Raw genomic sequence first — 14,741 nt, forward strand, 5'->3', positions numbered from 1 at the left:
GAGCAGAAACCCACCATCCTAACCCCTCCTCAGAAGCCCCAGAGCACTGAGCATAAACCCACCATCCTAATCCCTCCTCAGAAGTCCCGGAACACTGAGCATAAACCCACCATCCTCACCCCTCCTCAGAAGTCCTGGAGCACTGAGCAGAAACCCATCATCCTAACCCCTCCTCAGAAGTCCTGGAGCACCAAACAGAAACCCACCGTCCTCACCCCTCCTCAGAAGTCCTGGAGCACCAAACAGAAACCCACCATCCTCACCCCTCCTCAGAAGCATCTTGTCCCTGGAGGCTGACTGGCTCTATGGAATAATTTCACCCCAGCATCTCTGTGATACCAAAAACTAGAATTTCACATCCTGACTGCCCTGCAACCGGCACCTTGGAAATCCTCTGAATATTAAAAAAGAAAAAAAATTCTTTTATTTTGTAAAAGGAAAATTACATTTGTAGTGGGTCCTTCTTCATTTTCAGCAACACAGCATTGCAAATTGAAAGACAAATCATTGCATCTGACCAGAATTCGTTTTCCAAACTTCTCTTCAAATGGCTTCACTTCTGGCTCAGCGGATGGATAGTCAAGCTTCTTTAAAAGAAAACGCACATATATACATATTACGCTCCCATTTGGACAGCCCCATCACCAATGTATCCCAAAGGAAATGGTCTAAAACAAGAAAAAGCTATATAGACGCATTTATTTGCAATAGTGTTACTGCCAATATTAAAAAATGGAGAACAACCTAATCTTAGATTAATGGCCAAGTAAATGATGGTCTAGCTACTGGGTGGATGACCACACAGAGCTTAACACACGTGGTTAGGAGTCTACAGAAGAAAAGAAAAATACTTATGACTAAAGTTAAACGGGGAGCAGGAGGTCTATAAAAAAAGACAACAAATGAACAGGGAGAGATACAGCGGAACCTCTGCCTTCCCCAAACCTGTGCACCTTGTGGGCAACCGTGACGGGCCTCACCGCACAGGAGTTCCGGGTTTCGCTGGGGCAGAGAAGTGGACTCAGACACTGAAGGGCTTGTACTTGGGACAGAGTCTGGGCTAGTCGGAAAATATCACTCATTACGGGGCATGTACAGTGATGGTTGCTCATGGGGTATACTACATGTTCTTGTGGACTCAAGGGGAGTTGAGAATGTCTTTGAATAAGTGTTCCTCCATTTCCAAGCACCTATTAGTCATCAGATACTAACTGTAGCTGTGCTACGGTGACGAAGGTACAGGCGCTTTCTATCTTTGCCCAATTTTCTATATTGTTGTTATATTGCTTATCAATCCCAAATACACAGAGAATCCTGTCTAAAGTTTTCCTCCTCCCACTTAGTTAAAAATTTTAAAATGTTTCTTACCTGGGCATCAGGGTCCAAGTGAAAAAGTTTAACTCTGCTTTCACTTTTCAGTTTGATTTCTGCTTCTCTGGTACTCTGATGACAAGACAAATAAAAATTACACTTAAAAAATCCTTTTCTTTTTTTATGATCTTTTTACTGTACTTTAGATGAAGGTTTACAGAGCAAACAAGTTTCTCATTAAACAGTTAGTACACATATTGTTTTCTGACATTGGTTGCCAACCCCATGATGTGTCAACATTCTCCCCTTCTCAACTTTGGGTTCCCTGTTAGCAGCTTTCCTGTCCCCTCCTGCCTTCTCGTCCTTGGCCCTGGGCTGCTGTGCCCCTTCAGTCTCATTTTGTTTCATGGGGCTGTCTAATCTTTGGCTGAAGAGTGTCTTCATTACTGAGCTAAAAGGGTGTCTAGGGGTCATACACTTGGGGTTTCTCCAGTCTCTGTCAGACCAGTATGTCTGGTCTCTTTTGGGTGTGAAAAAATCCTTTTCTTACAGAAGTGGCCAAACATGTGGCCTGTCCTGAAGAGTCAGGCTCAAGCAACTCTACCTCATCTTCAGGGTCAACTATCAACGAACAAATACAGACCATCAAGTATGCAGCACACAACGTAAGTGCTGTAGAAAAAACAGTTGAGACATGATCCTTCTCCTTATGAAGCTGACAATCGACTGGAGAGTCATTAGCAATACAATGAAAGCAAGAGAATCATTAAACATTCAACTGTTTAAAAAGGCTTTATAAAGTAATGGAAGAAAGGAGGAGTTTTGGACGAAGGGGTTGTCGTTGTTAGGCGCCGTCGAGTCGGTTCCAACTCATAGTGACCCTGCATACAACCAAACGAAACACTGTCCTGCGCCATCCTCACAATCGTTATGCTTGACTCCACTGTTGCAGCCACTGTGTCAGTCCATCTCACTGAGGGTCTTCCTCTGTTTTGCTGACCCTCAATTTTACCAAGCATGATGTTCTTCTGTAGGAACTGGTCCCTCCTGATAACATGTCCAAAGTATGTGAGACAAAGTCTCGCCATCCTTGCTTCTAAGGAACTTTCTGGCTGTACTTCTTCCACGACAGATTTGTTCATTCTTCTGGCAGCCCATGGATATTCAATATTCTTTGCCAACAGCATAATTCAAAGGCATCAATTCTTCTTCAGTCTTCTTTATTTATTGTCCAGCTTTTGCCTGCGTATGAGGGGACTGAAAAGACCATGGCTTGGGTCAAGCACACCTTAGTCCTCAAGGTGACATGTTTGCTTTTTACCACTTTAAAGAGGTCTCTTGCAGGAGAAGGAAAGCATGAACATCCCAGGCTCAATGGAAAGGATGCATAGCACGAACAGAAACACTGTGGCTGGAAACAATTCCAGATGCAGGAAAGGTTTAGAGCCCTGTCTAGACCGAGGGTGTAAGCAAGAGCGTAACGGCAATCACTTTTGAATGGGGGAGGGAGGGAACACTATGGCAGATCTTAAAGGACAGTTCTGTGTGGTGCAAACAGTTACGTGCTCAAATACTAACCAAAAGGTTAGCAGTTTGAACCAACCCAGAGGTACCTCAGAAGAAAGGCCTGGCAATCTGCTTCCAAAAGGTCACAACCTTGAAAACTCTATGGAGTAGTTTTACTGTGCAACAGATGGGGTCACCATGGGTCTGAACTGACTCTACAAGGACTGGTTTGGTATAGAGGGGGCATTACTGATTCATTCAGTAAGTATTTATTGAGAGAGTATTGTGTTCCAGGCACAACTGGGAATCCAAGCATGAATGAAACGAAGTTCCCACTCCCAACGAACACCTGCTGGAGAGACAGAGCATCAACAGCAATAAGGAGGAGAAAATAAAGGCTCAGGTATGGCGGAGCTAACGTGGACGAGGAGGTGGCAGTCAGGGAAGACATCCCAGAGGAAGGCCCATCTTCAAGGACAAGGACTCCTGGCCAGGAAAGGAGAGAAGGCATTCTATGAGGAGGAACAACAGGTACAACGGTGCAAGCCCCACCTGAGCAATGAGCAAGTCGTTCATCACGACCGAATGGTTGTGCATGAGGGAAAAAGTGATGAGAAATGAGTCTGAGGTTTCTATGCTAAGGACTGGGGAATTCATTCATGACAATAACAATCATAAAGTTTGCAAGGGAATAAATAACCAGATCTGCATTTCAGAAACACCACCTGAGCAGCAGTGAGGCAATGGATTAAAAAATGGTGAGACAAGGAGGCTGTTGTGATAATACAGGAGAGACCGTGAGGGTCTGTACTATTTCAAGCAGTCTCCATGGGCCTGGAGAAGAAGGGAGAGATACAACAGTGCAAATGAAGGAGATGGTAAACCAAATCCACTGCCATCAAGTCAATTTCAACTCATGGTGGTCCCACATGTTACAGTGTAGAACTGATCCACAGGGTTTTCTTGGCTGTAATCTTTATGGAAGCAGATTGCCAGGTCTTTCTTCCACAGTGGCGCTGGGTGGGTCCGGACTGCTATCCTTTAAGTTACCAGTCAAGCACGAGCTGCACCACCCAGGCACCTGAGGAGACACTAAGACTCATACAGATCCTACGACCTTTCTAGTTTGGGCAACCTGCTGAATGCTGCACCTCCTGACTGAGATGGATAATTCAGGAAGAAGAGCATGTTTGTGGAGAAGACGATGAACAAAGTGGGTGTATCATTTGTGGGACTCCCAAGTGGAAACATCCAGTAGGCAGATGGTTGGGACTTGAGCACCAGGCTGGAAGTACAAATGTGGAAGGCATCAGCTTGGAGGTGGAAAATTTAAGTCTTGAGAGCGGAAGAGATCCCACGGAGGAAAGTGTGAAAAGGGAGTCTGAGGACAGCACCCCAGGGGCCCCAACACTGAAGGGATGGGCAGAAGAGAAGGCGTGGAGGGAAAAGGACGTACGGTGGCAAGCATGCAGGCTGGAGATCTAGGATTTGGAATAGAAAAATAGAGTAGCAAAGGAAAAGCTTCTAAGACGCTCACAATATAGAAATCAGCTCCCACCTCATTATCTCTTGTGCCTGGTGCCTCTAAACCTATTATCCTGGTCTTCCTGGCAGTCAGAGCTCCTCGTTATTCTCAATCTCCACTGTTAAGACTACAGAGTCAAAACAGAACGTCCTCTGTCATCCGCTACTTTCCCAGCCACCCCGTGGGACAGTGACTGCCACAACAGAGAAAGTGCAGAAGGCGTCTTATCTGCTGTGTTGGTGACTGGTGAGGGGTCTATTGTTAGATTTCTAACCACGGCTAATGAGGAAATTAAACATCTCCTTAATTTTCTAATCCATGGAGTTGTTCTAACAGGTTTGTAGCAATGAACCAAGTTCTACCACGGCTCTATCTAACCAACTGTCTAGCAATATCAAATGACCACCTGAATGATAACTGAGAAACTGGGTTCTGGTTTTGGCTCAGTAATTAACCAGCTCAGTTCACCCGGGCAAGCCATTCAGCCTCCCTGGACCCCATCTCCATTTCTGAATAAAAATGTTGAAGAGATGATGGCTCTAGTCTCTTGCCATGACAAACTTTATCTGGATACTACCTATGGGATCTTCAGATTTAGGGAGGTTAAGCGACAGTCCTACAAATCTTCTGTTGATGCTGACAGAGTAAAACATGTGGCTGGGGCAGGCTGCTATGGACGGAGGTGTGTCCCCCGAAAACATACGCGGAAATCCCAGCCCTTGCAGCTGGGAATGTGACGTGTTTGGGGGAATAGGGTTTTTCTCTACAGACGTTGCCAGTTGAGGAAGTGATACCAGAGTAGGGTGGTTCCTAACCCCAATTCCTTCTGAGTGGGGTCTTACAAAAGAGAAGGACAGGCATGGAAGGAGAGTTACACAGAGGGAAGACGGCACGTAAGGATCCACCCACCAATCAAGGAACACCAAAAAACCCCTGGGGCTGCCAGGGGCTGGAGGAGACAAGAAAGAACCCTGCCCCAGAGAGCCCTGCCTACACCCTAAATTCAGACTCCTAGCCTCCAGACTGTGAGAAAATAAACGTCTGTTCTTTAAAGCCACCCACTCTGTGGTATTTCTGTTACAGCAGCATTAGTACACTAAGACATGGGCTCTCTCCAGATCCTGCCTATCACTGTCCCTCATATTTCACATTAGAAGAGCTAGAACTTGTGCCAGTGGAATCTCCTACACAGAACCTAGAGAATTTGCGTCACAGTGCGTACTGCCCATGACGCTTCCTGTCCGTACAAGGCGCTGCAAGCCACCACCAACAGCAACACGTTCTACTTAACTGTCTGCTTGAGTCCTTCAACAGAAGCAAATACTGTGATCCCAGACACTAGAACAGAGCAATGGGTTCTAGTGTAGATGCGATTCCTGCTGTCTTTCTAAAAGATGCCTGTTGTCTCAAGCTGACTGTGCTAAAACAAACAAAAAAACCCACTTTCGGTCAGCAGTCGAGCACTTAGCCACTGTGCCAGCAGGCTCCTCTGACTGTGCCGGGAGATAAGAAACGAATAAAGTGAGAATCACTGCTGTGAGCTCCATATAATTAAAAGGACAAACAGTGATGCAGACATTTTTTTAAATCTCTGTCTCTCTGTACGTATGCATACACATACACACACACACACACACACACAGAAGGATCCCTGGTGGCACAGTGGTTAAACACTTGGCTACTAATCAAAAGGTCTCCAGTTCTAATCCACCAGCTTCTCCGTGGGAGACAGATGTGGCAGTCTGCTTCCCTAAAGATTACAGGCTAGGAAACCCTATGGGGCAGTCCTACTCTGTCCTATAGGGTCTCTATGCATCGGAATTGACTTGACGGCACACAACAACATATATATATATATATAGAGAGAGAGAGAGAAATGACCCCGACAGACATCTGTAAAACATTGCTAAGTGATAGAACATCGTCTGTAGAAAAGGACACTTCTCGGAAGTCAGAAAAGTTAGAAAGGTTATCCCCCGACACCCTCAAACTCTGAGTCAATCATTAAAGACACACCCTGAATGTGTTTTCTTCTTTGTCTTAAGAAACAGTTACGGACCAAGTGTTCAAGACTTTCCAGAAGGACTGGTGTTGGCTTTAGGCATATTCTGTGGTCTTAAGTTCATTTTTGAGCAGGCAAAATAATGAAAAGCCAAAGACTATGGCTAATGGCACCTTATTTTGAGGATGAGTTATCAGAAAAATACTGTGTTGACTATTGGGTCATTAAAACAGAACTGGTTGGAATATGAAGACTTAGCAAAATCTTTTGGGGCCAGAATACATATTTTTTCATTTAAAGGGTACCCATCATTTATTTCCACTACTTCCAAGATATCCAACTCTCCAGGATCATTATCTCATCCCTTATGTTACAAAGCTATATTAAGGTGTTACAGAAATAAGGTGGCTAAAGAAACGGAGTTCCAGCTGACCTCGAAAATACAATCCCTGCCAATTTCTTGGTATTGTTATGCAATGACATCATTTTATGGATTGAGATATGAAGAAGAATGTACTAACAGAGTAGGTTTTAAAAAAATCAGAAAAGGTATCTGTGAAACTGTTTGGGCTCCAGTAAGTATCACTGGACTTTGCACCCTGGCCCTTATTCATCCTTAATGAGACTAGAAAGTTTGAGACACCATACTCTGTCCTGTGTTCTACTGTGGACTCATCATCTAGAAAGATAAGTTCACTCGCTCAAAAGAAAAGTCATGAAGTAATAGTAAGACGTAACAGATTCTGGATTAACATGACACTCTGCTTATCTTTCAGAGCCACATGGGGAGACCAAATGAAGAGTGAGCTGCTGTTTTTGGGTACCAAAGCTCCTCAAAAACAGAAAAGCTGTGGAAGGAAAAATAAAGTGGGAGCTGAGGGTTTTCTGCATGTCTGCATGTTATCTTTAAGTAAGGAGGTGAGATATATGTATAGATATATGCTCCAGTGTCACCTAAGGTAAGTGTAACCAGAGAAAGAAATTACTGAATAACTAGTAACAGGACTTATAAAACTGACCACATGAATTCCTTGACTTTCTAGGGAAGAAACCGATTGACTAACTTTATCTACAGTTCCATATTTAATTTAAAAATTATGTTTATAAGACTACGTACTCTGATAGTATAATTCCTGTTACATTTATAACAATGTTTGGTTCCTATTAGACAATAGGAGGAAAAGAACAGGTTTTAGGGTAAATACAACATGTCCCCTAATATGAAAGCAACAGAAAAGTTCAGTACTAAATGTACAAACACAGGCTCCAAGAATACACAAAATGTTTCAAACCTAAGCCCGTATCATTCACACCATAAATAAAGGGCCTCTCCATAATATTCCAGAATGAGACACCAGTTATTTTTGTACTAACACAACTTCCTGTCGATCATATCCTGTTTGGTTACGGCTCGGTCACAGTAGAAAACAAAAGACGGGGAAACAGGATGAGGGAGGCCAAAAGAGGAGTTGACCAGAGAGGAGACTGCTGATTGAATTATACCTTCAACTACCTTTGGCCTTCTGCCATTGTTCTGGTCCTTTTCTCTGCAATTCTTACTTAACTGGGGCCCAGCTTCCCAGCCCTGACCCTTTCTTACAGCTTCCTTCCCTGGTCCTTGACCTTCACCCCTTCCTTCTCAGACTAACACCCTCTCCCTGCACAGATGTGTGCCTCCTGCCTCTCTCCCCACCCCCTTCCACTTCCTACTTCAATCTCCCATTCTGTAACCATAGAATCCATTTCTTCTGTAAGCTTGATGAAAAGTTACCAGTCAACCTTCCATCCTGGTGAACAAATGATGCCCATCCCAGACATGCTGGTGGAGAGTGATACACAGCCAACACCATACTCTTCCACGGGCCCCGACTGTGAATGGCTGAGAGGCGGGCCAGGTCTCCAGTTTGTGCCTGGGCCCCTCACACTGCACACTCTGGGCACAACCCATCACCACCAAAATGGACCACCAACAGATAACCGCTCCCTACAAACTGGTGGAAGGATACTGAGAAAAGGACATCTTCATTTTTTATATTCTTTCTCCCTTTGAAAATTTACTTTCTGCATTTTCTACCTTCCTTCTTAAAAAATGTTTTTAAAACCCAACAGCTGGTAGAGGAAGAAAAAGCAAAGCCCCTTACAATGCTGCAATTTGCAAACTCTGATCATGATCAAAAATTAGAAATACATTTTATATCACAACCCAGTACACACACACACACAATTACTGAAATACTATCTATCATTATTAAGGGCAATATACTTTGATTGACTCTCTTTAATTCTATTCCACTTAGCATTTTTTAAGATGTGGGTCACATACTGTGAAGCTAAAGAAGCCTGACACAGAGTACACATTGCATGTCTCCACTTGTAGGAAGGTCTAGAACAGCCAGAACTAATCCACGGTGATGGAAGTCAAAAAACAGGGTTATCAGCTTTGAGGGGCAGAATCGAGTCTACTGAAGGTCTGTAAATGTTCCGTATCTTGATCTGGGTGGTGGTTACATGGGTGCAAAGGTGTGAAATCCATTGAGCTACATAATTAATGCTTGAGTATTTTACCTATGGAAGCTATATGCCAATAAAAAAAAAATGAAGAAAAATTAAAAATAACAAAGAAGGTAAGAAATGGGAGTTTGAACCAATTAAACTGATTTTACCGACTAAAATGACTTCAGCTAACTTGGCTGTAACCCACAGGTTGAAAACAGCTCTAAATGTAAGTTATATAGGCACTAATTTTAAACATCCTCCCTAGGTCTCAGAATCCAGTAATACTGACTTACGTTGGCCAGGCAGGGGCTGGCAGTGATACAAGAGAAGAGGGCCACAACTCCAGTATGTCTTCACAGGAAAAGAATATAGATTTCTGAATCATCAATGTTAGGATCAAAAACTACAAGTCTCCTGGGTAGCCACCATTTTGTTCACTTACTAAGTATAGAAAGTTACTTTCTAAATTCTAGATTGAATCACATAGATTTTGCTTCAACGAATTAAAACCAAAAAAGGTTCAAATGTTTTGCTTTGAGAAAGTAAGAACCCTAAAACATCTAGAAACAAACAAAAAAGCAAACCTCAACACAAAAAAACGATACACAGAAGTTCAAACACCAAAAACACAAGCAGGCAGGTGAAACTCTTCCCAGCCGACGAGGAGGTTACAATCTTCTACCTTCCTTCTTAAAAAATGACACCAAAGTCAGCTTTAATAGGCAGGTGCTAAAAAGACACTGCGGTAGCAGTCAGATTCTAAAGAAAAACAATGCTCTAAATTCCTAGCTGGGGAGGGAGAGTTTATATTTTAAAACAGCCATGTTGTCATAAAATAAAGGTCAATGCTGAATGCTAGCCTATTTATAATTGTGTATAGATAAACCAGGTTTCTATAACAGTGTTTAAAAGATGGGTATTTATGGCCGCTATTTCACTAGTCTCAAAAAAAAAAAAAAAAGAAAGAATAGAATGGCAATAATAGGGTAAGAATATAAAGGGCTAGATAGAGAAGACAAAGATATTTCTCTCATTAAAAAAGACTCATTCATAGATGCCCACAAGGAGACAGGACAAGGATATTCCTTGGAGCATTGTTTGCAAGAGAAAAATAATGGCGATAATAGAACAGTGACAGCAAAACCTTTACATGATGCAATAAAAGGGATGAACTAGATTGATGTACGAACTTGGCTAGATCTCAAAAGTAAGGATGAAATAAAAAATAAAAGCAAATGCAGAATAATACATATGTTAAAACTTTTTAAAACATACAAAACACTGCCATATGCATTGTTTTGATAGATATATTATTGGTAAAGATGCAGAAGAGAAATGGAGAAAACTCATAACCGTGGTTGTCTCTGGTGGGGTTTACCTGGGAGGGAAAGAATGTGATTAGGCATGATGCTCAGAAAGAACTGCAAGCGTAACTGACATTTCATTTTATTTTTTTAAAAAAGGAAGCTAAAATAACAATATAGTAACAGATGTTGAACCTGGGTAGTGAGAATATGGTTGTTTTTCTTTGTGCTTTTCAGTAACGTTTAAGTTTCTGAAAATTATTAAAAAAAAAACAGGTATAACTTTTCTTTTTTTTCTGTCAAGAATGACTCAGGAAATAAGATGTCAGTGAAGCCTCTGTCAGTAACGTTTTCTGTAACTCAGGCAATCCCTCTCTGGTTTAGTGACAAGATTATTACAGTCCAGCCTCTTTGGAATTTTATCTATTAATTTGATTAAGTGGGAACACATACGTAAGCGTGGCACGAACCATGTTATTATAGAAATATTTTATCTGTGTATTTTGGTTATTTTTTCAAAATTTATGATGCAATATAAAATATTATAGAGAAAAAACACTTAAAGAATAATAAAAAGACAATACTTTGTATACTTCCTGGAAAACACACTGAAATCTGATTCAGCTCAGTAATGTATTTCCCATCATCTCACATTCAGGTCAGAAAAGAGAGTTAACTAAAGCATGACTGTTAATGATTAATTAAATGTGCAGTCAAACCTGTGAAATCCAGAACCTGTTAAGGCGGAAACCAGTCAGAGGAGGGAAACTCAAAGTTTCCACCAACAGAGAGCGACAGAAAAGTGGTAAGACTGCACCCCGTCAAAGGCGGAAAACTCGCAAGACTGGGAAAAACGAGGCAGTCCCGTAGAGTTCCGGCTCTCACAGGTTTCACTGTAATTGTGAACGGATTTCAACAGATTCCATTCCAGACAAATGCATGAAATGAGGCAAATCTCAGTATCATTCTATGAAGAGCAACAGATTGAAGATGGTATTACCTTGGCAAATTCAGGCAGGTAGCTATCTAAACCGGAACCAGAACCTTCCAGTTTGCTCTGTTCATCGTCTAAAATGGCAAACAGATTAGCCGAGTCACTGGTCACTGAAGGCAGCAAGGAGTAAGGCCGCTTCTCGTCTGTGTTTTCTAATGCAGGGGTTTCCAATCCTGGGTGCATGTTAGAGATACCTGGGGGGCCTCTAAAAGATACTGATACCCAGGTGAGTGGTGGTGAGCAAAATGCTGAATACTACTACAGCATGGGCATTGTCGAATTAGAACTGATGTTGTTGTTGTAATGTGCCAAGTCGATTCCCACTCATAGCGACCCCGTGTGACAGAGGAGAACTGCCCCACGGGGTTTTCTAGGCCATAATCTTTATGGGAGCAGATCACCAGGTCTTTCTCCCATGGAGCCGCTGGGTGGGTTCAAACCACCAACCTTTCCGTTAGCAGCTGAGTGCTTAACCCTTGCGCCACGAGAGCTCCTGAATCAGAATTGATAGCAGCTATAGACAACTAGCTGCAAACAACAGGGTCACATCCATCCGGCCTGCCCAGGCCCCACCCCAGGTCAACTAAATGAGAATCTCCGGTGAGGCCAAGGAAGCAGTAGATTTTAAAAACCTCCCAGGTATTTCTAAGTGTGCAGCCAGGATTGAGAATCACCTGTCTAAGGGCTTGAAATGTCACATGAATTACCAAGAACATAGCCAGATTTTTCCTACCAATTTAATCTGAGGCTTCCACCCATCCTTTGTCTTGAAAATTCCAAAGGATATTATTAAAGAAACAGTAACTCTAACTACTATTTTAAGTGCTGATTCTAGGTCAGGTACTTGAGAAACGTTCCCATCCAACCAGCAGTTTTGTTTTCTTCCCATTTTACAGGTGAGTAAACTGAGGCTCAGAAAATGTAAGTAGCTTGCCCAAGGTCACTAAGCTGAAAAATGGTATTGCTGGACTTGAACCCAGGTCTTCCTGTCTCCAAAGCTGTGGTTTTTCCCATTATATATATTGCCTCCTTTATAGTATTTCCTTAAAAAAATGTCAGGGTAGTAAATTCTGATGTGGCAAAATCACATTTACTGTTAAAATATTTGTAAAGAGCTCACATCTGACCCATCTCTCATGTACATGTGGTGTGTGTGTAGATACATATATGTAGATATACACATATATATACACATACACACTTCCTATACCTTCCTATACCCACTCAGGAAAAATAAAGACTCCCCTCAGAGTGCGTGCAGGCCTGAGGAAAGCCCGACCCACCTACCTTCATGAGAGTCTCCATTTCGTTTTTCTTGCATTGCAGCTTCAAAGTTGAGCTGGAGAATCTTGTTTAAAGTGGCGATCCATTCTTCCATTTCCATTTCACTGTCTGCCGCCAAAAGGTAACTGCTTTTGTCTTGCATCTTAAGCTCAAAAGCAAAACGCCTGACTTTGTTGTTCTGAAATGTAAAAGTGGTAAAGAAACATATTTTTAAAGAATTGGAAATGCCTTAAATCATTTCTCTTTATTATTTGCTGATGGCTTGCTCACCAAAAGGTCAGCAGTTCGAATCCACCAGCCACTCCTCGGAAATCCTATGGGGGCAGTTCTACTCTGTCTCCTATGGGATCACTATGAGTCAGAATCAACTCAATGACAACCGGTATTATTTGCTGATGGGTGCTATCTCACTGGCATTTTGGACTACGCCCATTTATAACTCCAAGGAGTCCTGGTGGTGCAGTAGTTAAGCACTCAGCTGCTAACTGAAAGGTTAGCAGTTCGAACCCATCAGCAGCTCTGCGGGAGAAAGGGGTGGCAGTCTGCTTCCCTACAGATTTACGGCCTTAGAAACCCAATGGAGCAGGTCTACTCTTCCTGTAGGCTCACTATTGGAATCAACTGGACGACAAAGGGTTTGTTTTTTTTTTTGTTTAGTATTTACAACTCCAAGCTCCCTCCCTCATACGATCCCAATCACTATCCACCTTCCCTGCTGTATTTTCTCCATAGCTTTATTTTTCCATCTGATATATTACATTATTTATTTCGTTTACTATCTGTCCCTCCCAGTGGAGCATAAACTCCATGAGTGCAGAGACTTTCCCCCTTCTTTTGTTCAATATCCTTAGTCTCTAAAACATAACAGGCACATGAAAACTATCTGCTGAATGACCGAAATTTCATTTCAAATTGTCTTATTCCTCCACCTCAATGAGTATTTTTCTTAATGAAACAGTATGGTATTATATTTTTTCAAGTAAGCCATGATCTATCAATGTTTGACTTACTTATTTGGAATTCTCTAATCATTTAGGAATCCTAGAAAGTATTTGGACTCTTATCTACAGACTTCCTTCATGTCTCTGGTTTCTACGCTTGTGAAAGTGTCGGACTAAAAGTAAAAGATGGAAGAGGAACACACGCCAGACTAGGGTTTCTCAGCCTCGGCTCTCCTGACACTTGGGGCCTACAGTTCTTTGCTGTGGGGACTGTCCCGTGCACTGCAGGATGGTTAGTGGCCCATCCGGCCTCTAACCACTAGATGCCAGCAGCACCCCTCCCCAGCTGTAACCACCACAAGGATTCCATGACATTTCCAACTGTCCCCCAGGGGGGCAAAATTACCCAGGGCTGAGGGTTACTGCAATAAAAAGAGATTCAGCTCTGAGAAAAATGCCGCGAGAGCCCTCGTAAGCCATAGACTAAGAGGCAGTAACTCAGACTCCCACCAACGTGCAGAACGGCCCTTACCCGCTCAGTCACTGAAATTCTAGACGGTTGTGCACAGTGCCTGAGGCAGCCCTTCAGCATGTGCCTCCGGGACAAGGCGGCCCTTCCAAACGGCCGCGCAGTTCTTAGAAACACAGGAGAGCACTGCTCTTGGCAAAGCTACACAACCCACTGTGCACAGACCGTCTGCTGTGGGTTCATAATTTTAGACCTCACTTGACTTCAACTGGAGGCAAAAATCAAAGGAATCAAAAGGCTAGAAATGAGACGAGTTCTTCCTCCTCTCGCCCCATCCCAACGCACTCTTCACATGCTCATGATTATCTACAAAAATAAAAAGTTCAAGATGGGGAGAGAACCTTAGACCTTGACACTAAGAGATTGATCTTTCTGAGTCTCAGTTTCCTCATCTGCAAAACAAGTGGAATAAATTTCAAAAGTTCTAAATTACTTTTAGAGCTTAAAATTCTAAACTGTATTTCTTTCAGTTCTACTTAAAATTTTTTTTTTAGTTTAGGTATTTCCCTGAACTGATAGCATTAATAAACTAATTTTTTCACAATGTCCAGAAGTAATAAAAAAAAAAAAATAACTCACAAATTTTCAGCTTAATTTGTAAAAAGACATGGATGAAAAAGTAAATTATTTCAAACTTTTGAAGCCTTAGAGTCATTAAATGCAAAACACTACCAGCCACACCCTGCAAAAAGAATTGAAGGCGGAGACTCCCATTGAAGTGGAATCTTAAATTTTGAAACATACTCCAGAGACTACATGACAGTCCTGCTAACTACAGGTTTGCTGTACGTGTAAAACATCTACAGGCCGTGCCAAAGACTCACACGTCCACGTGAAACATCTACAGGC

At 42.4% G+C, this 14,741-nt stretch overlaps 1 protein-coding gene across 13 annotated transcripts in view; it reads right to left on the bottom strand.

The window, feature by feature from the left end:
- DOCK9 (dedicator of cytokinesis 9) overlaps positions 1-14,741 on the bottom strand; it is a 333,393-nt gene that overhangs the window by 123,847 nt on the left and 194,805 nt on the right. For 12 of the 13 annotated variants that reach the window (XM_023740328.1, XM_023740325.1, XM_023740322.1 and 9 more), the window contains 4 exons: positions 12,426-12,600; positions 11,145-11,212; positions 1,369-1,443; positions 447-587 (listed from right to left, as the gene is read on the bottom strand). In XM_023740328.1, the coding sequence (XP_023596096.1) occupies positions 447-587; positions 1,369-1,443; positions 11,145-11,212; positions 12,426-12,600 (459 nt within the window). The remainder of the gene's footprint in view (positions 1-446; positions 588-1,368; positions 1,444-11,144; positions 11,213-12,425; positions 12,601-14,741) is intronic. The other variant, XM_023740320.1, reaches the window with a different exon arrangement.

The sequence above is a fragment of the Trichechus manatus genome, unplaced genomic scaffold, assembly GCF_000243295.1.
Source record: "Trichechus manatus latirostris isolate Lorelei unplaced genomic scaffold, TriManLat1.0 scaffold00153, whole genome shotgun sequence".
In the NCBI taxonomy this organism is placed as follows: domain Eukaryota; kingdom Metazoa; phylum Chordata; class Mammalia; order Sirenia; family Trichechidae; genus Trichechus; species Trichechus manatus.